The following is a 26874-nucleotide window of genomic DNA, read 5'->3' as shown; positions in this document are numbered from 1 at the left end:
AGCAGAGGTGCTACTGGAAGACTGAATTTAGGGAACTCATTTGTTTGCAATGCAGTTGAAGAAACAATTAGTTTTAGTGCAGTTTTTGGGTGTCTCAGGGAGAGGTACGAGTTGGGTGAGAAGCATCAAGTGAACGGTCTGGAATTCACCAGAAAAAAACCATGTGCAGCTGTGCCAGTCCCAAGTGAGAAGCCTTTGTGTCAAGCTAGTGGTAACTCCTCACTGGTTTATGTGTCTGTTAAGACATTGCTGGGGTAAATGAATAGTGGGAATTTAAATTGTTGTCTTGTGCTTGTATTGAGATCTTTCCAACCTTTTTGCCTGGTGTAATTCAGTTCGTTTTTCTTGTTTTAATAAATAATTTATTTTTTGCATTAAAAGTTCATCAGAAGACTCCTGTGAATTTGTTCAGTAACTTTCCTCCATGGATTCTAAAAAAGTTAGGACCTATCAAGCCAGGTTTCACTCTGGGATCTGACTTCCCCAATATTAACAGCAGCTAAGATTGTAACAATGAACGAAGGTGCACAGAATGGCTTTCTTCATTCTATGCATGATCATGGCACATGTATAACCTTTTTTTCATTTCCACCAATTTACATGCTGCTTCCTCTGGAATGATTTTCAACATCACTGCAAGTGATTTTCCACACTGTACATGTTTTTCAAACACTAGTTCCTTTCATGTCGATATATAGAAAAATTATTGCATCTTTCACAGCTCAAGATATCGTATATTGGGCAACCAATGAAATACTTTTGAAGTTTAGGAATGTCGGAAAACATGGCAGCCTATCTGTGCCAGGCAAAGGTCCCTCCGCAATGAAATAAATGACCAGTTACACCTGTTTTTTTATATATGATACTGCTTGAGAGATAAGTTCTGCTGGCAGAACTCCTCTTCTCTTGGAATAATGACTAGGGACCTATTATATCCACTTTAAGAGAGCAAGTAGGATCCTGGTTTAATGTCTCATCCAAAAAAAAAATGACATCTCCAACAATACAGCACTCCCTTAATATTGTATTGAACTAAGCGTCAGGCTAGTTTATGTGCTAAATTTCTAGAGTGGGGCTTGATACATAATCTCCTGATTCAGAGGTGAAGGTCTGACCACTGAGCCAAGTCTGACCCTTAAATGTTCTGTTCCCTTACTTCATAGTAATAATATTCGTGATTTCTTTTGTGCTCGCTTTCAAATCCTACTACTCCTACTGACCAGCTCATCTGACTAATTGATTATTTTCCTCAAAATGGATTCACTCCACAGGAGATTAATGAACTTTTCAACATCTATGCACTCATTAAATTCATTGTGATTGGCTATTAGGCTTTTTTAAACATTAGTGCAAAGTGTTCACATTTGAAGTTTAGCATCGTTTTTCATCTGTTAAAGCCAAGACTGAGCTTGGCTGCACATTCTTCCATTTGGAATGGATCAAAAGCTTCATGAGCTTGGGAGCTCTTTAAAAAGTTCAGGACTTTTGGCTTTGTTTTTCTTTGACAGAGAGTTTTTAGTACAGTATTCAGTTTATAAATGTTTGCTGACAGTTTTGTGATTTATTATTCTTTCTCTGAATGTGTATAAAAAATCTAAACAAAGTGTATAGTATTTGCCAAATCACACTAGAAACATGAGTAAATAAAGTATGTGCTTGGCAAAGCAAAAAAGCAGAAAAAGAGACTTGAAGAAGGAACTCCTAGAAGATGAATTTCCATGAAGGCTCAGAATTATACAAGATGAGAGAAGGCATGCCTGGGAGATCAGCAGGCATCAGATCTAGACTGCTTACTATCATTCATGCCTTCAGTTCCTGGCACACACATATCCCAATGATACCGAGGAATCAGTTCTATAGGCACTGGGTCAGCATTGTATCTGTTGCAGATATATGCCATCTTCTGTATAGACAACTTGAATCAACTAATACCCGAATGATGGCACTACCAATGACCATGAATGTTATCTGTTCCCTCCACCTTTTTCACTGCCATCTTCTGTTAGACATGCAGCTGGACTGTACTGTGGAATGGGATCTTTGGAGTGTTTTTTTAAAAAAGCAAACCACCACATGGTGACACACTGCCTGCCACTAGCTGAACACCATTAATTGCTCACCTAAGGGCCTCGATTGATGGCTGGGTGGGGAGGCTGTCCTCGAGCTGGACTTCATCAGGCGGAGGCAGCGAGGTCCCCATCCCATGCCCTCCTGCCCAATTGAATTACCCCCCTTTCCACCAAATTTGCCTCCAGGTTGGGGGTGGGGGGGGGGGGTGTGGGGGTGGGGAAAGGGCTTTAAATTCCACCCTACATTGCCAGTCATCTCTTTACCTGATACGGAATTTGCAGAGCCAAAATGCATTTAAATTATTTACAGCATTATAAATGAGGGTTTATAAAATTTCTATCCCCACATGTGGGCACACCTGTTATTTTCTGTATCCTTTTAATTTTCCCCACCCCTCTGTTAGATCGCAACACAAGGCTCAATTTAGACCAGCAGTTCCCTTGCATATTTTGTTAAGTCTAATCACAGAAATCATGGTTCATAAATCTATTTAAAAAGTAATTTCCATCAACATTGCCTTTTCATTAATTAATACCTTTTTAAACTTATGGAGAATCTACACTTTAAAGACAAATGAGATTGGTTTGTAAAACATTATCTGAATAAATAGAATGCATCCTCATTATGCATGCTTGGCTGAGAGCCCAGACTCATAAGAGGATTATCTGAGTGGGAGTTTGTTTTGACAGCTGGAGAAAACTGTGGACTTTGCTTGATTGGCATCTTTCAGTGGCTATAATGTTATTTTTTCTGTGATCTCTTTTGTCAATGTCTTGATATTTATTTGAACAAAATTAAGATGTGTGAAGTGTTTGAAGCCTCTGTTATTTATACTTTAATTAGCTGTCTGATTGACACTTCTATAGGGTTGTAGGTTGTAGCAGGTTTTTTTGAGAAAAAAAAGTTTTGTGTATGGCTTTTTTTGTTTTAACAGTTTCACAAATACCATTGTTATAATAGGGTTTATTGGCTCTGTCCATAGTGTATACTGGGTGAATGAGCATGGAAGAGCTGGATGTTTGGCATGGAGGCTATGAGGGCCCAATGGGGGGTGGGTGGGGGGGCATGTGTTGGCATGGGATGGGGGACGTAAAGCGGGCATGGATAAGAGTTTTTGAACATTCCTTTCAAAAGGTTCCTGACTCCAGGCTATGATTCATGACTTTTCCGAGAACCGCAAACCACGAGTCATGGCAAAGTTGGCTTGGTTGAATGAAAATTGCGAGGTGCTAAGGAGATGCCTACTCCCGCAATGGAGCTAGTCAGATTGGGACTGCAGCGTGTAGGCTTGTTAGCTGCAACCTTATCCCATGCCAGCGATAATTGGGGGCACTGAGAATGGGGGCAGGAATCTCAGATTCTGGTCCCACCCACCATTTTTGAATGGCACTGGGGCCATTCCAACTTGGGAAAAATCTGGGCCAGTCTCTCAGACGTCAGATGCTTAGATGTGTTTAACTTCTATAAATAGTAAATAAAACATAAAATACGTAAACCACTCATTAAAATACATTTTTGAAGGTTCATTGACATCTTGGTGAAATGATAATAATAGCAATTTGTTTGGTACTTGTGTCAGTACCTATATGCCCACTGAAAATATGCAAATATTGCTTTGTGATAAGAGGTACATGCATGGCAGTTTATAAACTTTAATATGTAGCTAGGAGTTTATTTTAACATAACTTCTTTTAATGTAACCCACTTCATATGAAACTGACAAGATTGAGCCGGCCACTTATTTTACACCCCATGTGATTTTACTCTCTATTGTAAACAATAATAGAGAATAAAACTGGTAAGTCTCAAAATACCATTACTTTCCCATGATGTGGCTTAGGTTAAAATGACCCCATCGATTGTGCAGGCAAAAGAAAACAAGTCAACTTTACATAATTATTAAGCATCATACACAATCTGCTTTGGTTTATAATGTAATTGTTTGGTTTTCAACTAATCTCAACTAAACCTATTGAATGTGGAACTTTCACATCACACTGACTATTACAGCCTCCAGCAAAGACCTTGTAAATATCTGACTTAGTCTTCTTGCCAGGGTTACCATATTGCCGCTGTATTTCACCAAATAATAAGGAAGCAGTCATTTTTCACGCAGCCTAGTGACAACACTTAAGTTTTGAGAAAAGGAAGTGAAATATTTGTCCAAGAAAATTTTTTTCCGATTGAAAAAAGTTGCAGATACAGCTAACAAGGATCTAAAATTTTATTTGGAGTGACGAAACATTCAAAACACAAAGCAAGATATGTAACAGCTTATGAATATTTTGAGTCAAAAATCAACACTATAGAGGTACTTCTGAATTAAATGTTTTAGAGAAATTTTTTTAAAAAGACATAATTCATAATTGTCGACAGCTTTAAGCTACATTTTTATGTAGGCTTTGTACAGCCCTTAAATGTTCTTTAAAATGGCAGTTTATTCATGATTCTTTAAACATTGTTGATATATAATTTGTAAAATTTAGTTTTAAATTAAGACGTTTACAACTCTTGTTGAAACCTTATTCAATCTGTTATAAATTCCAGCTTGTAAACATCCATTTTAAAGTGCAATTATACTTAAAAGTTTTGTCTTGCAATTAAGGCAATTCTAACATGCATCATTCTAAATGAAAAACAATCTTTCAAGAAGTAACAAAAGAGACACTCATTTCCAATAGGTTCTTCTGACCTTGGGGAGAATCTATAGGAGTTTAAAATCAACTGCTAATTTACAGAGAAACAATTACCATCTAATTGACCTCTCACTATCCTTCAGAAGAATTAGCCTATGATTGCCCTTGGAATATTTCTTTTCTGACAATTAGTCTCGTCTGATAGACTGCAGATGTAAAGCTTATACACTGCATGGTGCATGATACAATGCTCTTTCCCTTATAAAATAACATATCCTTTGACTTGCTCTGAGAAGTGCCAGCAGAAATCCACTCATATAAATTTGAAAAAATTGTGTTGAGCTTATTTATTCCCAATCCAAGGTCTGACTGGGCTGGGCGACCACTCTTTCTGTCATGGTAACTTGTTCTGATTGGGCAGGTTTTGAATTTTAGGGCAGAATGTGATGCGGGGAAAGGGCGGGGGGGTGACTGCAGAAAATGACTTTGGATTGGAATTGGGAGAATTGCGGAAAATGACATTGAGAATCCCCGCTGAGGCAGGAAGCCAAATGAAATTCTTAGGAAGGCAATAAGAAGCAAATTTGCATGTTGATTCGCTCTTAGCACCGGAGTTCCATGTGTCTGCAACCTGGACAGCTGGAAAAGGTGAGTGCGCAGCAGGAAGAACTTCCTCAGTGAAACTGAACAAGCTGTGATGACTTTGATCAGTTACACTGAAGATCTCGAGCCACGGCCAGGTGAAAGGCTGCTGTTCAAAGCATTCCTTTTGTCAGAGAGTGCCTTCAATGCTTGACAGGTGATTGCCAACTGCTTGGAAGGCACTGCACCTTTCCAGCACTCCACACTTTTCAGCTGCACTTTCCTGATGCCAGCCTTGACAGCAACTGTGTTCAAATAAATGAAAAATAGTTATGAAAAATCATCCCTCCAGCCCCCACCCCAACATACACTTCCTAGGCCCAACCATACCACTCTCTGCCAGCCCATCGCCGCCCCCCCCCCCACACCTACTCCCCATGGCCCCCATAGCCCCATTCCAACTTAGTGCTCCTCTACCTGCCTATGCTGACTGAGTACCAACTCATTCCAACCCATGCCACACACCCACCAGCCTTTGCCCTTATCCCCTCCATGCTAACTCACCTAGTATACTTGGACAGCTCCTTGATAGCTTTGACATTTTCTGGTCAGCTTTGATAGGTTTATCAGCTTTGACACTTCCTGGATAGTTTTGACAGGTTTGACAGCTGGGCTGCTCTTTGACAGCTTGACAGTTCCAATGATTTTGTGCGTAAACAGTGCATAATCTTGTTCACTTTTAACAATCCCAAAGGGTGCCTTACCTCTCCAAAAGGGTGCTTTACCCCCCCCAAAGATGTCCCAGGACCCTACCCAAAGAGGTACCTTACCTCTCCAAGTGGGTACCCTGGCTATCCAAATGCAGCCACCCAGTTCAGACCTCCTCTTACCTGTTCTAATCTGCACACTTTGGATTCAACACTACTTTCTTTCCAAAAATCCCTCTTCTCTGAAGGCAGCTGGTGTTTTCAATGGCCAGCTGCCTCTATGAATTGTGCACGCGCGAACCTTGGCCTGACACCAGTCCTGCCCCCACGAAGATGAGAAATGCCGGGTTCAAGGATGGGACTTAGACACTTTGGCCATTTCCTGGATTTTTGGCATGATGGAGAGGCTCTCTATTGTGGCAAAAATCTGGGCCGATGTTTCCGGTCTATGACCTTTCACCAGGAACTGGGAAAAGTCATAGGTTTTGAGCAAGGGGTGGGTGGGACAAGAACAAGAAGGTCTGATAGGGTGGCAGACAGGAGAGATTGAATGACGTAAGAGTTAGTCTTTCAGGGCCAAAAGGAATGGTGATGGAGCAAGAAAAGAAACAAAAAAACAAAATATGTGCGTAGAGCATGTGCACTACTGTCTGAAAATGAAAATAAGAGAAAAACTGAAACGTGCAAAGAAAAGAAAACAAAATGTTGGGGCAGAGTTTATGGTCTGAAATTGTTGCACTCAATGCTGAGTCCAGAACACTGTAAAGTGTCTAACTGAAAGATGAGGTGCTATTCCTCAACCTTACGTTGAGCTTCGCTGGAATGGTGTGGCAGGCCAAGGACCGAGATGTCAGTGTTAAAACAAGGTGGAAAATGAAAATGACAGACCATTGAAAGCTCGTGGTCATGCTTGTGGACTGATCAAGAGGTGTTCCACAAAGCAGCGAACCCAATCTGTGTTTGATCTCCCAAGTGTAGGGGAGATAACATTGTAAGCAGCATCTACATGCTGCCCCTGAGTGATGTTTCTAAAAACCATTGTAGTTTCCATATGTACACTGATGGCATTCAGCTCCCTCTACTATCTATAAATTATCAGACTTTTTGTTCGACATCCAGTACTGAATAAGCAGAAATTTCTACCAATTAAATATTAGGAATACTAAAATCATTGTCTTTGGTCCGCAGTAGCAAACTCTGCCAGTGACACCATCTCTCTCCCTGGCAACTATCTATAGCTGAACCAGACTTTTCACAACTTTGGTATTGTATTTGATCCTGAGATGAGCTTCTAACTATATATCCATGCCATCACTAAGACCATCTGTTTCTACCCTTTAACATCACCTGATTTTGCTCCTGTCTCAGCTCAGCCTGCTAAAACCCTCATCCATGACTTTGTTACCTCTAGACTTGACTATTCCAATACACTCCTGGCTGGTTTCTCATGTTCTACCCTCCATAAACTTGAGTTCATCCAAAAATCTTCTGCCTTAACTCACATCAGATCCCGTTCACCCATCATCCCTGTGCTCACTGGCCTACATTCACTCCTAGTAAAGCAACATCTCAATTTTTAAATTCTCAACCATGTGTTTCAGATGGCCTCACCTCTCTTGAATCTCCTTGAGCCCCATCATCCTCAGATATCTGTGTTTTTCTAATTCTGGCCCCTTGAGCATCCTTATCACTCCATCATTGGTGGCTGTGCCTTCAGTTGTCAAGGCCCAAAACTCTGAAACACCCTCCCTGAGCCTTTCCACCTAAACTCTACCTCACTTTCCTCCTTTAAGACCATTTCTTTGACCAAGCTTTTGGTCATTTGTCATAATATCTCTTTATGAGGCTTGTGTAAAATTTTTGTTTTATAATGGGCAGAATTTACCCCTTGGCTGGCGGGTGGGCCCCACCGGCTCGGCGGTGGGCGGGCAGCCGAACCCTTTTTTGAGTGGGCGGGCCAATTAAGGCTAGCCCAGCGGCCTGCCCGACAGGAAGCGCTATGCACTTCCTGTTCCGGGGGGAGGGAATCCCTAACTGTGAAAGTGCGCTCTTTCGTGCATGCACGCGAAAAAGGGCACTGCTCCCTGAGGCAAAGTCCTGACTCAGGGAGTTTAGTGAAAGGTAAATAAAGTCAAAAATAGAGACATTTAAAAATTATTAACATGTCCCCCTCATGTGACAATGTCACACGACGTGGGACATGTTGATAACAAACTCATGAAATTTATTAAATTTTTACAAAATGGTAATGAAACCTCATCCCGTCAGTGGATGAAGTTTCATTAATAATCTGGAGTCTGCTGGGGCTCCTGGCCTGCCCGCCAGCCTTAAGGTTGGACGGGCAGGGTCTTTAATTATCTTAATCAGCCTGTCAGTGGCCTTAAATGGCTATTGACAGGTCAGTCGGCGGGCGACAACTGATTTCACTGTCCACCCGCCTTCCTTAAGATTTAAATGGCCCAGGATGACGTCAGGGATTCCTCCCGACGTCATCCCGCGTCATTTTCCCCTCGGCGAGCGGGCCCCACCCCCAAATCGCTGAGGGGAAAATCCTGGCCAATGTTGCTGAAAAGTGCGTTGGATATTTCATGTTAAAGGCACTGTGTAAGTATACGTTATGGTTGTTTGTTGTCCGTGGTCACACAACCACTGTCAGTGAAGCAGGTAATTCTCACATTCGCAGCATACACTTGCAGCTGACCTCAGTCCTGGCTCCTGGTTTGGTCCTCCCTTCTTAGGGCTTTCATTGTAGTCTCAGGCAGAAAATTCAGAAAACATGTAGAAAGACAGAACGAAATATAGAAATACAAGCAGAGGGAAAGAGACACAGGGCAGAATTTTACACCCTGCGTGCGGGTGGGCGCGCACCCGACCCGATCAAGTGTAAAATAGCGCCCGATGATGTCGGGCGAGTGTCCCGACATCATCGTGTACTCACGAAAGAGTTGGCAGTGCACCCCCTGACAATTAGGAGGCCTATTAAGACCATTAAAGTATTAATTAAGAGAGATTTTTCACTGCCCGTCCAAACTTATGTTTGGCGGGCGAGCAAATCGGCCAGGCGGCCTTTGCATTTTTGAGAAAACCTCATCCACAGGCGGGATGAGGTTTCCGACATTAATATAAAAAAATGAAAATGTTTTGACAGAATTTTTATTATGCATATGTACATGGGAGTGAGTTCTATGGACTGAACTTTGCCCCCCATCGGGGTGGGGGGGGACATTGAAGGGCGGGCGTGTACTGGCACATGTCCGATTGGCACCCCCGACCGGAGGCGCGGCGCCATTTTGCATGGGCGGGTCAACTAAGGCCCGCCAGCGTGACGTCTACACAGAAGCGTGATGCGCTCCCTGTGCAGGCGTGGGGGGGAATCCCAAAATTGAGAGTGCGCTCTTTCGCGCATGCGCACAAAAAAGTGCACTCATCTCCCTGAGGCTAAGCGCTGCCTCAGGGAGATTGGCTCAAAATGTACAAAACCTAAAAATAGAAAAGTAAAATTCCCCTAACATGTCCCCTCATGTGACACTGTCACATGAGTTGGGACATGTCCATAATTGTCACAAAAACTTTATTAAAATTTTTTAAACCTTACATGAAACCTTATCCCGCCCGTGGATGAGGTTTCATGTTTTTTCTAGTTCCCGCCAGGGCTCCTGGCCTGCCCGCCAACCTTAAGCTTGGACGGGCAGGTCCTTTAATTACTTAATTGACTCTGTCAATGGCCTCAATTGGCCATTGACAGGTTGGCGGGTGCGCAGCTGATCTTGCTGCGCCCCCGCCTTCCTGAAAATTTAAATGGAGTTACCCCCGACGTCACCGCGTGCCATTTTACGCATTGGCAAGTGGGCCCCGCCCCAGCTCGCCAAAGCGTAAAATCCTGCCCTATATGTGGAAATTTTTTCTGGGATTTTAAAATTTTTATTTTTGTTTTTAAAATTCTTCAGTTCCTTGAGGCAGCTTTCTGCCTTCAGGGAGCTTTCAGTGCGCACTCCCCCCGCGCCTGCGCAGACTTCAGCGTTTCCTCTTCTCCCGTCCCCACCCCGGCATCGCTGAGTCTTTCAGCGCCCGTTTCACACTGGCTGGTCGTTAATTGGCCAGCCAGCGTGAAATCGCGGTCGGGGGCTGATCGCGGGCGGTGGACTGTTCCCCAGCCGTTCCTGGGCCCCCCCAACGACCCAAAAACCCTGCCCACAGAGTTTCTTTTGCCCCTGAGACCAACGAATTTTTCCAATAGTTGTTCTCGTTTCACTTGAAAACTCCTGCATTTTCCCCGTGGAATACAAGCATCAAAATACTTAATGCTTTCATCTGAAACTTCATTCTGTGCTATTTTAGCAGTGGTTATACACTTTTATTCAAATAGCAGATAAGAGAAATTTCAAATGGACAAATAAGTGCTTGTTTGTTGGTATCTCAAAATGTAATTTTAAGATTTATCTGTTAACTAATAATGTAAATCCACTTGCTGATTAATTCATGTGGTTAATCTTATGCTGCTGTCTGCCATCGTACTAATTCCATTTGATCCAATCATATGTATCCTGCATCATGTTGGATGCCTTTTTAGGGTTATTTTACAGCACCTTTTTTAAAACCATTGTTTCTTCCCAAAGAGTTCAGGATCTTGCCCTTCCAAACTATCATAGCAAATAATTTATACCATATGTGCTTAATCACTTTAAAGTCAGATTGACTGCCTTCTATACCTGAGGTTGAATGATATGTTTTGACTTTTTGCCACCAAAGTAAGATGACACTCTGAGTGAATGGTTTGGGATTATACATGAGGAATGATTCCTGTACTGCATATTTAAAAAACTTATACTCTTGTATGGCACTGATTTCTGTGCAATAATTTATAGTTACAACAACTTATATTTACATAGTGTCTTTACTATAACAAAACATCCCAAGGCACTTCAGAGGAGCATTATAAAACAGAGTATAACACTGAGCCACATAAGGAGATATTATGCCCCACGGCATAATATCCTGCCCCACGGTTCCTGCCCCACGGAACTCATTTCTCGTTATCTTGACTCCCTTCTCTCTCCCCTTGTCCAGTCCCTTCCCACCTACATCCGTGATTCCTCTGACACCTTACGTCACATCAACAATTTCCAGTTCCCTGGCCCCAACCGCTTCCTCTTCACCATGGATGTCCAATCCCTCTACACCTCCATCCCCCACCAGGATGGTCTGAGGGCCCTTAGCTTCTTCCTTGAACAGAGGCCCGAACAATCCCCATCCACCACTACTCTCCTCCGTCTGGCTGAACTTGTTCTCACACTGAACAATTTCTCCTTTAACTCCTCTCACTTCCTCCAAATAAAAGGTGTGGCTATGGGTACCCGCATGGGCCCCAGCTATGCCTGTCTCTTTATGGGGTATGTGGAACATTCCTTGTTCCAGTCCTACTCCGGCCCCCTCCCACAACTCTTTCTCCGGTACATCGATGATTACTTCGGTGCTGCTTCATGCTCTCGTCGGGACCTGGAAAAATTTATTAATTTTGCTTCCAATCTCCACCCCTCCATCATCTTCACATGGTCCATCTCTGACACTTCTCTTCCCTTCCTTGACCTCTCTGTCTCAATTTCTGATGATAGACTGTCCACCAATATCCATTACAAGCCTACCGACTCCCACAGCTACCTCGACTACAGCTCCTCACACCCCGCTTCCTGTAAAGACTCCATCCCATTCTCTCAGTTCCTTCGCCTCCGTCGCATCTGTTCTGATGACGCTACCTTCAAAAACAGCTCCTCTGACATGTCCTCCTTCTTCCTTAACCGAGGTTTTCCATCCACGGTCGTTGACAGGGCCCTCAACCGTGTCCGGCCCATATCCCGCGCATCCTCCCTCACGCCTTCTCCTCCTTCCCAGAAACATGATAGGGTCCCCCTTGTCCTCACTTATCACCCCACCAGCCTCCGCATTCAAAGGATCATCCTCCGCCATTTCCGCCAACTCCAGCATGATGCCACCACCAAACACATCTTCCCTTCACCCCCCTTGACGGCATTCCGTAGGGATCGTTCCCTCCGGGACACCCTGGTCCACTCCTCCATCACCCCCTACTCCTCAACCCCCACTTATGGCACCTCCCCATGCCCACGCAGAAGATGCAACACCTGCCCCTTCACTTCCTCTCTCCTCACCGTCCAAGGGCCCAAACACTCCTTTCAAGTGAAGCAGCATTTCACTTGCATTTCCCCTAACTTAGTCTACTGCATTCGTTGCTCCCAATGCGGTCTCCTCTACATTGGAGAGACCAAACGCAAACTGGGCGACCGTTTTGCGGAACACCTGCGGTCTGTCCGCAAGAAAGACCCAAACCTCCCTGTCGCTTGCCATTTTAACACTCCACCCTGTTCTCTTGCCCACATGTCTGTCCTTGGCTTGCTGCATTGTTCCAGTGAAGCCCAACGCAAACTGGAGGAACAGCACCTCATCTTCCGACTAGGCACTTTACAGCCTTCTGGGCTAAATATTGAATTCAACAACTTTAGATCTTAAACTCCCCCTCCCCCCATCCCCACCCCGTTTCTTTTCCCCCCCCACCCGCCTTTTTTTTCAATAATTTATATAGATTCTTCTTTCCCCACCTATTTCCATTATTTTTAAATCTAAAACTAAAACCTTTAGTCTTTCCACCCCACCCCCACTAGAGCTGTACTTTGAATATCCTGTCTTCCATTCTTAATTAGCACTTTTCTCAGACAAAGACCACCACCTTCAACACCTCTTTGACCCTTTTGTCTGTGACATCTTTTGATTATCTGCTCACACCACACCCTCAATGTGTCTCTTTCCCTCCCACTCACCTTAAACCAATTTATATTTCTCCCTTGTTGAAACTATGCTTCAGTTCTGCCGAAGGGCCATGAGGGCTCGAAACGTTCACTGATTTCTTCTCCGCCGATGCTGCCAGACTTGCTGAGTTTTTCCAGGTAATTCTGTTTTTATTTTGTTTTGGATTTCCAGCATCCGCAGTAGCTTTTAGCTTTTTGTTTTTATCTAAGGAGATATTAAGTCAGATGACCAAAAGCTTGGTCAAAGGGGATGATTTTAAGGAGTGTCTTAAAGTAGGAAAGCAAGGCAGAGAGGTGGAAAGGTGTAGGGAGGGTATTCCAACACTTGGGGCCCAGGCAACTGAAGGTAGAGCCACCCAATGGTAGTGAAAGTTCTTTAAGATATTACCTTTAGCAATATCATATGAGTGAAAACAAGCTTCACAAGAAAAATCTATTAGGGGGAGCTCACGGAGTTTCCAGTGAGAGATTACAGAGAGTGGTTAAGTCTAATCAATGATCACTGTTCCTTTAATTTCAGGGACACTGGGGTAGATTTTTTTTTCCTCTGAGCAGTGTTTGGGAGACGGGTCCCAGGCGACAAAATTAAATTAAAATTGACTTGCAGGGCTCCTCTGTGGCAGAACCACCAGCTGATGGCAGATGAACTGCATGTAATTCAAAGCCAGACCATCAGTGGAAATGTGGTGTCATTCCCCAATATTTTCAGGTGCTGCAAATTGGTTTCTGCCAGGCTAGAGGCTTCAAAGACACTTCTTTGGATTCATATTGAACCCAGCATATTGACTGAAAGCTTAATTGTAAACATCTACATTGAAAACAGATAATTGCATTTATGGCTTTTCGTGGCCTCGAATCATAAAGTAAAATAATCCATTGTTTAGCATTCAATTGCCTGTCTCATTCATGGAGCCAAGACTTGGATGAAGTCAAGGCTGTTTTAATCTGAAGTAAAACTGCATTCAACTTGAAGGAGAAGGAGGATTTAGGGTTATATAGCACCTTTCACAACCACAGGCATCCAAAAGCATATAACCTGAAGTGTAGTCACTGTTATAATGTAGGAAATGTGGCAGCCAATATGTGTACAGCAAGCTCCCACAAGCAGCAACGTGATAATGGCCAGATAATCTGTTTTTTTTGTGTGTGATGTTGATTGAAGAATAAATATTGCCAGGACACCAGGGATGACTTCCGATCTCTTCTTCAAAATAGTGCCATGGTATCCTTTATATCTACCTGAGAGGGCCTCAGTTTAATATTTCATCAGAAACTTAGCACCACAGACAGTGCAGCATCCCCTCAGTAGTAAACAGAAGTGTCAGCCTAGATTTTTGTGTTCCGTTGACAGTGGATTGTCCCAATGATGGTGGAATTGCAGCTAACAGCTAGAATACCAATAAGGGTAGGCAAGGTTGACAAAAAATACAAATTAAGTTGAAGTGAGGAGGGGTAGGAAAGCTAAATACGTAAACTGTTTAACTTGAGAAATTATTTGTAAAGAAGCTGAAGAAAGGACAAGAGGAAAGGAGGGACACACAAAAAGTGCTTCACAGGCTCCACTCATGCCACCTCTGTGCCTGTCTTCCTGTAACTTATCAATGGAAATTGATAGAGGGCCAGTCTATGAAACATAATCAATTGTGAACTGCAATTATGAGATAATAAAAGAGATTAACTGGTACTGGGAAGACAAGAACAGGTATTAAATGAGCAATGTGGACTAAGAATTGGACTATTGCAGAGTTAGGAGAAGTTCTGCTCTGCTCCCAGGACTTCCTCTTGAGTTGGGGGCAGAAGTCTCTCCTTAAAGCAATTAACACAGCCCCTAGGGTTAAATTACTGTAGGGCAGCCCTCGAGATTGTGAGTGGGCTCCCCACTGACAATTCAGCGGGGGAGGTGGGGCCACGGTACCCAGTAAAATCCAGTTCCAGGCTTCTGCAATGCACAATTCAAGGAGGTTTATGGGCAACATTTTCCCCCCCGTCGCGGGGGATGTGCTGGAGCGGGTGCGGGAAGGTTCCCGATCGGTGCCCCCGATTGGGGGCACGCCTCCATTTTACGTGGGCGGGCCAATTAAGGCCCGCCCAGCGTGACAAGCGCCAGGAACCGCTATGCGCTTCCTGTGCGGGGGGGGAGGATTCCCTGAGCCGAAATGTGCTTTTTCGCACATGCGCACAAAAAAGCGCACAGATCCCCCTGAGGCAAAGTGCTGCCTCAGGGAGATCGGCTCAGACTTGAAACCTTAAATAAAGATGAGGAAAAAATTTCGCTGCCATGTCCCCTCATGTGACACTGCCACATGAGTTGGGTCATGTCCATAACTTTTAGTTTAACACACTCTGAAATTTTAAAATCCCTCATGAAACCTCATCCCTCCCGTGGATGAGGTTTCATGCTTTTTCAGAAGCCCACCAGGGCTCCCAGCCTGCCCACCAACCATACGGTTGGACAGGCAGGTCCATTAATGGTTTCAATTAGTTTCTTAATGGCCTTGGTAGCCCGCCGACCTGAGAATGTAAATGACGCGGGGTGATGTCGGGACGCACACCTGACGTCACCCCGTGTCATTTTATGTGTCGGCAAGCGGGCCCTGCCCCCACTCAGCGAACAGAAGATTCTACCCAATGTCCATCAGAATCTATCAGTGAAACTATGTAGCTGGCCAGCAAATATAACTCCTTCTACAAGGGAATCAATTAGAATGAATAGTAGCTTAGATATTGCATATGTGAAACGAAGTATAAGCACAAAGGGACAACACCACACCATATCAGGCTGACATCCTTCATATGCCACATAATGAACAAAATAAATGCCCTGCACTTGATTTGAACAATTACGTTGGTTTTAATAAAGTAAGAATCCAGCATAATATAGCTGTAAATAATATTTGAAGAGCTGAACATAAAAATCTAGGAGGAGGTGGTATTAGTAAAATTGCTTTATTGATGTAATTTGCAGCTTTAGGTAATGGTTCATCTGTAGCTCACTGAAAGGCATATTGAATTAGTGCCAAGCGCTCTAGTCTTCCTTGTTACATTGCTAAATCCACAGCTAATTCTTCGTCATTTTCACACATTTGCTGTGACCTGTAGGGTGAGGCCATTGATTAATTTCAGTATAAAGTTGGAAAATTACACTCGTGAAGCACCTTGGGATATTTTACTACATTTAAAGGCGTTATATCAATGCCATATTTTATTATTGTTGAAAAAGTAACTTTTTTGGCAGAAAACTGGGATAGAAAGCAATTTATGCTGGTTTTGCACCCATGGTCAAACTCCCTGAACTCCCTTTCACTTCTTAGCCTCTCACACTGTTCACCTAATGAGTCCTGAAGAAATTTGTTTCCGTATATTTTCAGGTGCAATCAGATTTCTAAGCCATGAAGTTTCAACTAATGTGTGCACTAGCTCACCCATAAATAAAGCCTCCAGGCCACAGATTTCAGCCACTGCAATAAATCATATGATAGTTGGTAATGCATTGCATATAAGATGCAGTTGATTTGGAGTCTGGTTGAGGATTGTATCTTAATTGTAAATTTTCACTCCAGCAATTTTCAATGCTCTGCATATAGGCACAAATTAAATTTAAGATAAGCATTATTGTATAATAACGCAGAGATTACGTTTAATACTGACACTGATTTCCAGTTTCATTTTAAAATGGCAGACAGGCTTCAAGTGATCTGGCACAGCAGCTAGCTCTTTGTTTGATGTGGTATTTAATTAAGATGAAGTAATATGAAAATATCCACGCCAAGCGGGTGACCAGAGCTACAGTTTCAGAATATTGTGTTGACATCTGGCACGGTATTCGAATTTGATAGCAATGAACTAACAACCACCTGTCACATTGAACCAGTTCTCCCGGTACAGAGCTGTGAACCAGGCTCACACCCTATCACATATAAAGGCACTAAGGGCTGCATCTTCCAGTTGGCGAGCGAGGGGTGGGGCCTGCTCACCGACGCATTAAATGACGCAGGGTGATGTCAGGCGTGCGTCCCGACGTCAGCCCGCGTCATTTAGATTTTCAGTTCGGCGGGTGCGCAGCCGACTCGGCTGCGCGCCCGCCGAACTGTCAACGGCCACTCAAGCCCTTTAAAAAAGTAATTAAACCAATTAATGGACCTGCCCATCCAACCACAGGCGGGATGAGGTTTCATGAGGGATTTAAACTGTGCACGAAACGTTTAAATATAAGAAATTGACATGTCCCAGCTCATGTGACAGTGTTGCATGAGGGGACATCTCAGGAATATTTTTTCCACCCTTCCACAAAATTTTTAAAACTTCCACCAATCTCCCTGAGGCAGCACTTTGCCTTAGGGAGATCTGTGCACTCTTTTGCGCGCATGCGCGAAATAGCGCACTCCTGGCTCAGGGAATCCCCCCCCCCTGCCTGCAGAGGGAGCGCACAGAGCTTCTGAGTGGGCATCATGCTGGGCGGGCCTTAATTGACCCACCCACGTCGGGAACCCGCCCGCCCATGCCTGCTCCCGCACATTCCTCCTGATAGGGGGAAAATGTTGTCCGTAGTTACAAAAACAACACAAGCAAGACCTTCTGCATATAAAGCAGTGAAAGAAATGGCCTGCCTTGTGCGCTGTTAGGTATGGAAGAGAAGAAGAAGAATATGAAATTACGCATATCATACAAGAAAATGTTGAAAACTTTTAATTAAGAAAGGTTGCAACCAAATTCATGTCTCTGCTGTAACCCTACATCAGCATCAATGGAGGCAAATTGGGCAGGATGTTTCAAAGGTGTTGCATTCCAATTCACCCTAACTTTTGTCATTTACTGCATTGAGGCATTCTAGTGAGTCTAGACACCAATCTCCCCTTAAATACCATTGATGTTGATTAGTACGCTACAAAGTTAACAAGGATTCAATTGGAAGAATGCTGCTGCTTATTCAATATTTGTCCAAGCTTTTAAAATAAGTTCTGGATTGTAAAGCAGGTATTTTTCTTGCATGCTTACACAACTACTTGATATTTAGTCGTTTGGTAGTACAGGACTTGAGTATTGCTGAAAAAGAGACTCTTTTTGTTGAAGCTTCTGTCTTGCACTCATCAGGACAACTCGCAAGAAGATATCGATGTCAGGGGAAACAGCATGTTTATACTGAATGAGAATAGAGTGCTGATTGGTTGGCAAGTGGACTCTGATTGGTAGAGGCGTTGCCATGGAGAATGCATGACACGCTATAAGGCTGGCCTTATGACAACCTCGGAAATAGCCATATGCCGTGGTGAGCCATTTGCTCACCATGCAATCTTGATGCTGAAATATGGCGTATCAAAGACATCCTGCGGCATAATGGCTACCCTGATAAGATCATTTCACGCTGTATATTGTGCAAACCCATGGACGGGCCTAAGGCCATCACTTTCGGCCCTGAAAAGTGCCCAGCCTACCTTACCTTGCCCTTCCAGGGTAATCTATCTCAAACATTTGAGCAACAGGTGAAGCTAGCTGCTTCATGCTTCTACTATATAGTAGCAACACAAGTGGTATGCACCACTAACAGGATGCTGCCATCAAGCCAAAAGGACGTTCTGCCTATTCCACAAATGAGTAATACGGTATATGAATTTCAGTGCCAGTGTGATGCTAGGTATGTAGGCTGTACGTCCCAAAGACTGGCAGATCATATCAAACAGCATGTCAATTCTGCTTTTCGTAATGGGCAAGGTATGGACCATGCCCAACCAGCCCCTGCTTGCAAAAGTCAAAACTCAGCGTCCAACATTAGATGTGATTCCGTGATTGGACAACATTTGCTAAATAATTTCAGTGTGCTAAGAATTATGCTGACAACCAATTTAAGATGGTCAGTCGGGCTCGTTATGTGGTGCATTTGCTTGTACTGGAAGCTACATATATGAATACACATATAGAACGGAAAGAACAGATACACACATTGTGCCTGTTTCAGCTAAATAAATGACAGCTATTCATTGGTTCATTCCTCAGGGCAATGTTTTGGCCAATCAGAGCCAAGCTGTCTGGTTTAAATTTCAAACATTGCTTGGCAGTTAACTGTCAGTCACCATCAACTGGTGCATTCTCCTTGGCAATACCTCTAACAATCAGAGTCCGCTTGCCAACCAATCAACACTCTCTCCTCATACAGTATAAATATGTTGTTTCCCCTGACATTGGTATTTTCTTGTGAATTGTCCTGATGAGTGGAAAGTAAAATGCTTTGACAAAAAAAGTATTTTTTTCAGCAGTATTAGACATTTCTGTAAAATAAATTGCTCTTCAGATTGCTGAATTGTCTTCCTAGATACAAGATTGCACTTTAATTGAATTGAGATTAAGGCATCGCATTTAATATTATTGGGGCCTGAATTTTTCCCACGTCGGGTGGGCTTGGCGGGGGCGGGTGAGGTCAGTTGCCGCCCGCGATTGGCTCCGCGCTGCGATTTTACGTGGGCGGGCCAATTAAGCCCTGCCCTGTGTGGATCGCGAGCGGTAGCGCTGAGTGCTACCTGTGTGGGCAGGGGGAGGTGGCACCGTTCACGCGTGCGCGCAAAAGAGCACTTCAATCTTCCTGAGGCACGGGGCTTGAGTGCTTTTTGAAAAAATTGATAAATACAATAAAAATTTAATGAAACATGCCCCTCATGTGACTGTGTCACACGAGATGGGATATGTTTTAAATTTCAAAAGAAAGTTTTCATTTCATTTTTAATAGCTTTAGGAAACCTCATCCCGCTCATGGATGAGGTTTCCTAAAAAATGTAAAGGCCGCTTGGCCTTCTCCCCTGCCCACCAACCATAAGGTTGGACAGGCAGCATAAAATTCAGGTTAATTCAGGTTAAATTCAGCTTAATAGGCCTTTCAATTATTGGTGGACGCGCAGCCGACTCTGGTGCGCGCCCGCCAAACGAAATAGCGCGAAGGTGCGCTGTGACGTTGGGATGTCATCGTAAGCCATTTTACATTCCAGTGTGTCGGGCGTGTGCCCACACGCTAAATGTAAAATTCTGGCCTACGAGTTTACTGATTGTTCAGTTAAAAGTGTAACAGCCTGTTGGAGCACTCTGCTGTCTTTGTTAGAAGGAAGCAAATCTTTGTATTTACCTGTTTAGTTCAATTTGCTTTGTCTGTATATTGATTGTTATTCATAGTTCTCCCGTTATGTGTAGATTAAACCATACACAGGTAGAATTACATAAACGCATTACTTAGTGCCATGATCTGTATTCAAGTGTGAGTTACAAGGGCCTTTACACTCACCAACCAGCAGATGGGAATTAATGTCATACAGTAACTTTTCACTATGATTGATAGTTCTGTCTTGGTATCTTGCATAATGTGCAGGCATTAGCAGATTACTAATGCATGTAATCAAGCTAACTTTGTTAATTAATCTTAAAATAGCATGTTGTATATGTATTGCAAGGATTTACATGGATAATTATTTAATCATGTTATTGGATAAAAGCAACAAAATAATTTGCTTTTTCAGCGATGTGTTAGATGTGACATTCTTATTTTTCTTGGTCTCTATTATTGGTCTGATGTAATGCAAGAGAAGTCATCTTAGAAGGTTAATTAAGAAGTTCACAGCATGGTAACACTGCATGACTAAATATAATAGGACCTATAGACTTACTGAAACTTTGTGATTAATGGAAGTGTCTCTTGAGTCTGGCTGGCTTGATCAAACGGCACTTGCCTGGTCCATTAACTGAATTTTCAACAAAAAACATGTAGAGTGAATGCCAAATAATACTTGATTGTGTTTCATTTATGTCCCACATATTGAAGTAGAACTTAACTATCAGGCATCCAACCAGTGGAGTGAACCAGCTGGTAGCCCATTAGTGTTGGCGCGAGAACTGATCTATATTGAGGTCTGAACCTCATTAACATTATTTGGCAGGCTTTGGGAACCAGTCACTTCTTACAGCTTGTTGGCTCTGGGTTGACCTGAGAGAGGAGTTATGATTGCAGAGGTTGAAGGGAAGCCTCATGTGGCAACAGCCCATGTTATTCTTGAGGAGCCCAGAGGAGAATATCTTGAAAATAAATTTAGCCTTTATCTTTTTGGGCCTCTTCTGCTGTACTATCATGATTTACTGACTGTAACATTGTTATGTTCCTTGTAGAGACTGATAATTTTTCAGAAGAGATATGAAACTTTTCAGAAGAGATATGAATCTCCCAGCGGCCGACAGAAAGAACTACACAAGATTTCACATTTTAGACATTTACTGCAACAAACAAACTAAAATCAACATTGATTAAACATTACTTAGTGGGCAACTAATACACAAAGCTACAGAAATGATACTTTCCCCATTAACTAATTAACACAACTGAAAACCTCATGCCAGCATTATACATTACGCTACACTCCCAGTAGATATGTGGCCTTGTGGATAAAGTCTCAAAGTCTTCCTGGCTGTTCAACATGCTCTCTTTTCCCTGTCACATCAGGGTGAGTCTTCTAGTCTTCCATTGCCTCTTGAAAGTCCCCTCAGCCAATTTCCTTAGCATTATTGAACTAACTTCTAGCAGCAATGCACCCTCCAGGCCCACATTGGTCTTTAAATCTCTACAGGTCCTGTTTCTTAAAACAGGGAATCTGTTTTCACCAGCCTTCTGCGTTTGGTTAACAGCAAAACAATCTTTCCCTCTGCTTAGCACCACAGCTGTTGTTTTCAGTCTTCCTCTCCAGGTGTCTCTGTCTGTCTGAGTCTGACAGTCTGTGTTCATTAAACAAGCTGCCCCTCTTTTGTGTCCAAGTGTGAAAACTGGCACTTGACTTCCTATGGGTTTCAACCTGGGCCTCTGTCCCCATCGCACCAAATCTCACAGGCCTGTCTCCAGGCAGATGATTACCATCCCCCTCATTGGGGCATTCTGCCTACCTTAACTTAAAAGAAACAGCTTAAAACATAATTGTCTTATAAAGTCTCACATTTGTAGCAATGTACACAATGGATATTCTGTTTAATAGGCATTTAAAACAGCATTGAGGTGCTTTGTATATCAGAGGATCCCTGCATAGATTAATGATTTAGCAGGTGCCAGGGGTTTCCCAGTGGAAGGATCTTAAACCTGTTACCTCACTTTAACTCCACTACTGTTCTATTTCCACCAGGTAGAAAGGTTTAAAATATCCTTCATTGTATAGCACTTAAACAACATTTGTACATGAGGTATTTGAAATGCTTGTAGAACCAATCTGAGATACTAGATAGAAACGCCACCATTAGTAGCAGAATAAATTCTGCTATTAGTCACCTCTTCTATAATGGTAAAGAACTCACCTGGTTCCCAGCATTTATTAAATCAATGGTTCTCAAACTGGAGGTCAGTAGAGGCTTTCCAGGGCTTTGTGAAATAAGTGAATGAACGGTGGCTGGAGGCGTCAATGAGGCAATTAGATGAAGATGACGTCAATCATTGGTACACACTTACGAGTCTCTGAGTTATTACCAATATTCGTGAGCAAACTATGACTGTCCATTTCTCCCATGAGTGCCTCCTGACTTCCAACTGTGACCACACAAATGCTTACAAAGGTGCTGCTAATGACTGACATCATCCTCATCCAGTAACCGCATGGCATTTCATCAATGAACCAGAAAAACAGTTAGGGAAAGTTGGGTTTTTATTCTAAAAAACCTCTCCTGTGAGAATGAAGGTGGTAAAAAGAAGTAAATAAAAATATTTGACCACAGCAGTTAAAGAAGCTGGCTAGCATTTTTGGGCTAGTCTAGAGTTGTGAGTTTAATTTGATGTCTTATATCAAATACCATAACATAGGTGGGGGTTCTAAGGCCTGAATCTTCTGGTCAGTGTGCGGGAGTGGGCCCTGCTCACCGACATGTAAAATGACGTGCGGTGATGTCGGGCGTGCGTCCCAACGTCACCGTGTGTCATTCCGATCTTCAGTTCGGCGGGCATGCACCTGAGTTGAACTGTCAAAGGCCTATTAAGGCCATTTAACAGCCAATTGAAACAATTAACAGGGCTGCCCGTCCAACCTTAAGGTTGGCGGGCAGGCAAAGAGCCCAGGTGGCCTTCGTATTTGTCATGAAACCTCATCCATGGGCGGGATGAGGTTTCATGAAGGCTTTATAAATTAAATATTAACAATTCTGTTAAAATTCATCAACATCTCCTAGCTCATGTGACACTGTCACATGAGGGGACATGTCTGAATAAGTTTTTTTAATTTCAATTCTTCATAATCAAAGTAATATCCCTGAGGCAGCTCCGTGCCTCGGAGATTGCTGCGCTCTTTTGCCCCTCCTCCCCCCACCCGCACAGGGAGCGCTCAGCGCTTCCGGGTGCTCGTTACGCTAGGCGGGCCTTAATTGGTCCGCCTACGTAAAATGGCGGCGCGCAGCCGATCGCAGGCAGCGATTGGCTGTGCGCACGCCCGCTCCCACTCAGCCCCCCTGACAGGGAGAAAATTCTCCCCTATTATTACTATTCCATTTTAAAAGGGTCCTTCAATCATAAAATGTTGAAAGCCACTCCATTAAAGGATTTCCAGCTGTTACTTACTGTGCACCTTTGGTTTGTTGGCGAGTTTTCATCCGATTACTTTCACACACTTTAACTTTATTTTTATGAGTAATTATTAATACATGATTTAAATGATATGAAATTGCATATTCATGATTGTTACAAAAGAGGCATTATATTGCCTCCTCATTCATTTAATGTTCATTCAATATGAAACTTTACACTGAGATGTTTAATTTTAACATCTTTCGATATTTTCAACTTGCCAATAGAGCATAAAACTAGTATTACAGATCAGCTATAAAAACTGCCCTATTTTCATTTTTACCGATGGCAAAGAAAATAGGGCCATTGCTATAATAGGCGGCCAATTCACAATACCAGACGTACATAGGGCAGCAAGGTGAAAATCTGCCCCAGAAAAATTTAATTTGTATTCTTGAAGCAGACCTGCTGGCTTAAGCAGCTCCTGCATGTTCTTGAAGACAGTTTAGAAGCAAGAGATTAATTAACTGTTACTTTGCCAAATGATATATATTTGTTGCTTCTCTAGTTGTGTAACCTTGTGTAACCAATTGTCACAATGACAGTTTTCGGGATTAATGTGGCTACACTTGCATCCTTACCAGGGAACAGGTCAGCAATATCTTATAGGCTTTACAAATAGAGTATGATTAATATACTGACAACCATAAAGGGAACAAATTATCCTGAGGCTGGGATTTTCCAACCCCGTCATGGTGGGATCATCATGGGACAATCCCAGCGGTGGGCGGGGCCTGAATATCCCACCCGTAGTCTTTTATTTCCAATATTACAACTCAATGAAATAATTAACGACTTGGAAATAAAATGGGATCTTCTCAATGGGCAGAGTTTTCCCCCCGTTGGGGGCGGGGTGGGTGGGAGCGGGTGCGAACCCGATCGGGTCCACACCGCCATTTTACGTGGGTGGGCCAATTAAGGCCCGCCCAGCATGACGCACACCCGGAAGCTCTGAGCGCTCCCTGTGCGGGCGGGTGAGGGGGGGGAATTCCCTGAGCCAGGGCCTGTGCTCTTTTGTGCATGCACGCAGAAGAGTGCAGAAATCTCCCTGAGGCACGCCTCAGGGAGATTAGTTAAAGTTTTTAAAAGATAAATAAAGGAAAGAAAATATTTTCCGACATGTCCCCTCATGTGACACATGAGCTGCGACATATCAAGGAACATTAATGATAAAATTTATTTAATTTATATAAACTTCATGAAACCTCGTCCCACCAGTGGATGAGGTTCCATGAAAAATGCGAAGGCCGTCTGGGCTTTTCGCCTGCTTGCCAACCTTAAGGCAGTTCATTTAACTATTTTAATTAGTTTTTAACAGGCCTTAATAGGCCTTTAACAGTTTGGCGGGTGCGCAGCCGAGTCTGCTGCGCGCCCACCAAACTGGAAATCTAAATGACGTGCCCACCGCCCACCGCCACTGCGCGTCATTTTACGCATCAGAGAGCGGGCTCCACCGAAAATTCTGCCCAATGTCACTGAGATCTGTGACTGAAGTGACATATTATCCCACTGCTAACACAAATGATTATAATTTAAAGTATAAATCATCAGGGAAAGGCATCCTTAATTAAGAATAGAAATAGAAAATATCACATATACTCAGCAAATCTGGCAGCATCGGTGAAGAGAGAAACAGAGTTAATGTTTATTGTTATCTTCTCTCTTCACAGATACTGCCGCACCTGCTGAGTATTTCCAATGTTTTCTGTTTTAATTCAGATTTCCAGCACCTGCAATATTTTGTTTTTGCATTCATGATTAAAGATGGCCAACATAGATTCATAAAATGCAAGTTATGTCTGACAAATGTAATAGAATCTTTGAGGAAATATTGGATTATAATGATAAAGGAAATGCAGTAAATGCTGTGCATTTGGTAAGGTTTCTCCTAGGTGGCTTGTTGATAAAATGAGTACATTTGATATTAAATGTTGTAAGATACTGTTGTAGGAAGTTTGTTATGGACATAGGAGATGAAGTAGTGATTCATGGATACTTTTCAGGCCAGAGGGATGTAAGCAGTGTCATTCCCTTGGGCCCCATGCATTGACATGGGGCCCATTACTTTTTCAACATATAAAATGGCCTGGACTTAGGTGTGAGGACTCAATAGCAAAAGCTGAAAATAATGCAAAAATAGGGAGTGTAACTAACTAATAAAGGTGACTTCAGGAGGGTATAGGCTGGTTAGCTGATTGAGCAGCTAGCTATCAGATGAAATGTAAAGTAAAGAAATGTGAGGTAATAAATTTTGGGAAAAAGAGTAAGAAGAGACATACCCAATAAAATCTTGAAAGACTCGAGGGGCAGAAAGAGTCAACGTGGAAGGACAAGCCAAATGCAAAAAAAACTGACACCTTAATTTTTATAAATAAAGATATAGAAAGTAATTGTAAAAAAGATGATGCTAAACTCATACAAATGATTGGTTAGGCTGTGGTAAAAATATAGTGTCCAATTTCAGGTGCATTACTTTATCAGGGTCATAATGAGAGTGCAGACAAATTGTCTAAGACATTGATGTGAGGTTTTAGTTGTGACGAGAGACTGAAGAAATTGGGGCTCTTTTCAATAGAAGGATAAATAGATTAAAAGGATATATGATAGAGGCTTTCAAAATTGAGAAGTTTCAAACTTTTGGCAATGGTGGTCGATTCAGTAACTGGAAAGCGTCAAAAAGAAAGGCTAGGAGAATTTATTTTTTTAAATAAGGATTACTAGGAAATTAAATGAGCTACTTGATACAGTGGTGCAAGCAGAACCCATAATTGTGTTAAAAGGAAAAATTGATAAATATTTTTTTAAAAATTAAGACATGGGAAAGAGCAGTGAAATGGAAGTAAGTGGATAGCTGTTCCAGGGATCCATATGAGACAGAATGGAATGAATGGACTTCTGTAATTCTGTGATTTCGGCTTTTTTTTTTGATATGCAGGAAATTCTAAATTTGTCCCATGTTTCCTTTTACAGCTGCTACTACGACACTCTCACCTGAATCTGGCCATGCTAGAAGATGCAATGAGTCTGAGAAATCCTACTGTGTCAATGGCGGTGTATGTTATTATATTGATGGTATTAATAAACTTTCTTGCAAGTAAGTGAGTGCACCATTCTATAATATTTTAGAAGGGGTTTATTCAGTATTTCTTTTGATGAAGCATGTTTCCTTTGATGATATTGAAATTGTTCTGCCTTTCGAGTACTGAAGGGTTAGTTTGATGATGATCTAGGGACTGATTATACTAATTGGACTGTACAGCCACAACACTGCTGCGTAGGGGGTCCAGAAATGTAAGTGATGACGTTGGCACTTCATTGTACTGCTAAATCTAGCAACGATTCGACGATAACTACAATTAGTATAACACCTTTAACATAGTAAAATATCCTGATTCAATTCCCAGGAGTGTTATAAAACAAAATTTGACACCAAGCCACATAAGGGGCATATGACTAATAGCTTGGGCAAAGAGATAGGATCTAAGGAGCATCTTAAAGCAGGA

General features: G+C 42.6%; 1 protein-coding gene across 3 annotated transcripts in view; it reads left to right on the top strand.

Moving 5' to 3' along the window:
* The window catches only part of LOC144685850 (pro-neuregulin-2, membrane-bound isoform-like), a 764146-nt gene that overhangs the window by 677489 nt on the left and 59783 nt on the right, over window positions 1-26874 (top strand). For all 3 annotated transcript variants that reach the window (XM_078550803.1, XM_078550802.1, XM_078550804.1), the window contains one exon: window positions 26342-26465. In XM_078550803.1, the coding sequence (XP_078406929.1) occupies window positions 26342-26465 (124 nt within the window). The remainder of the gene's footprint in view (window positions 1-26341; window positions 26466-26874) is intronic.

This window comes from Cetorhinus maximus, chromosome 10 (genome assembly GCF_964194155.1).
Source record: "Cetorhinus maximus chromosome 10, sCetMax3.hap1.1, whole genome shotgun sequence".
Classification (NCBI taxonomy): domain Eukaryota; kingdom Metazoa; phylum Chordata; class Chondrichthyes; order Lamniformes; family Cetorhinidae; genus Cetorhinus; species Cetorhinus maximus.
Note: the sequence above shows the minus strand (reverse complement) of the source record. Positions and strands in the feature narration are given on the sequence as shown.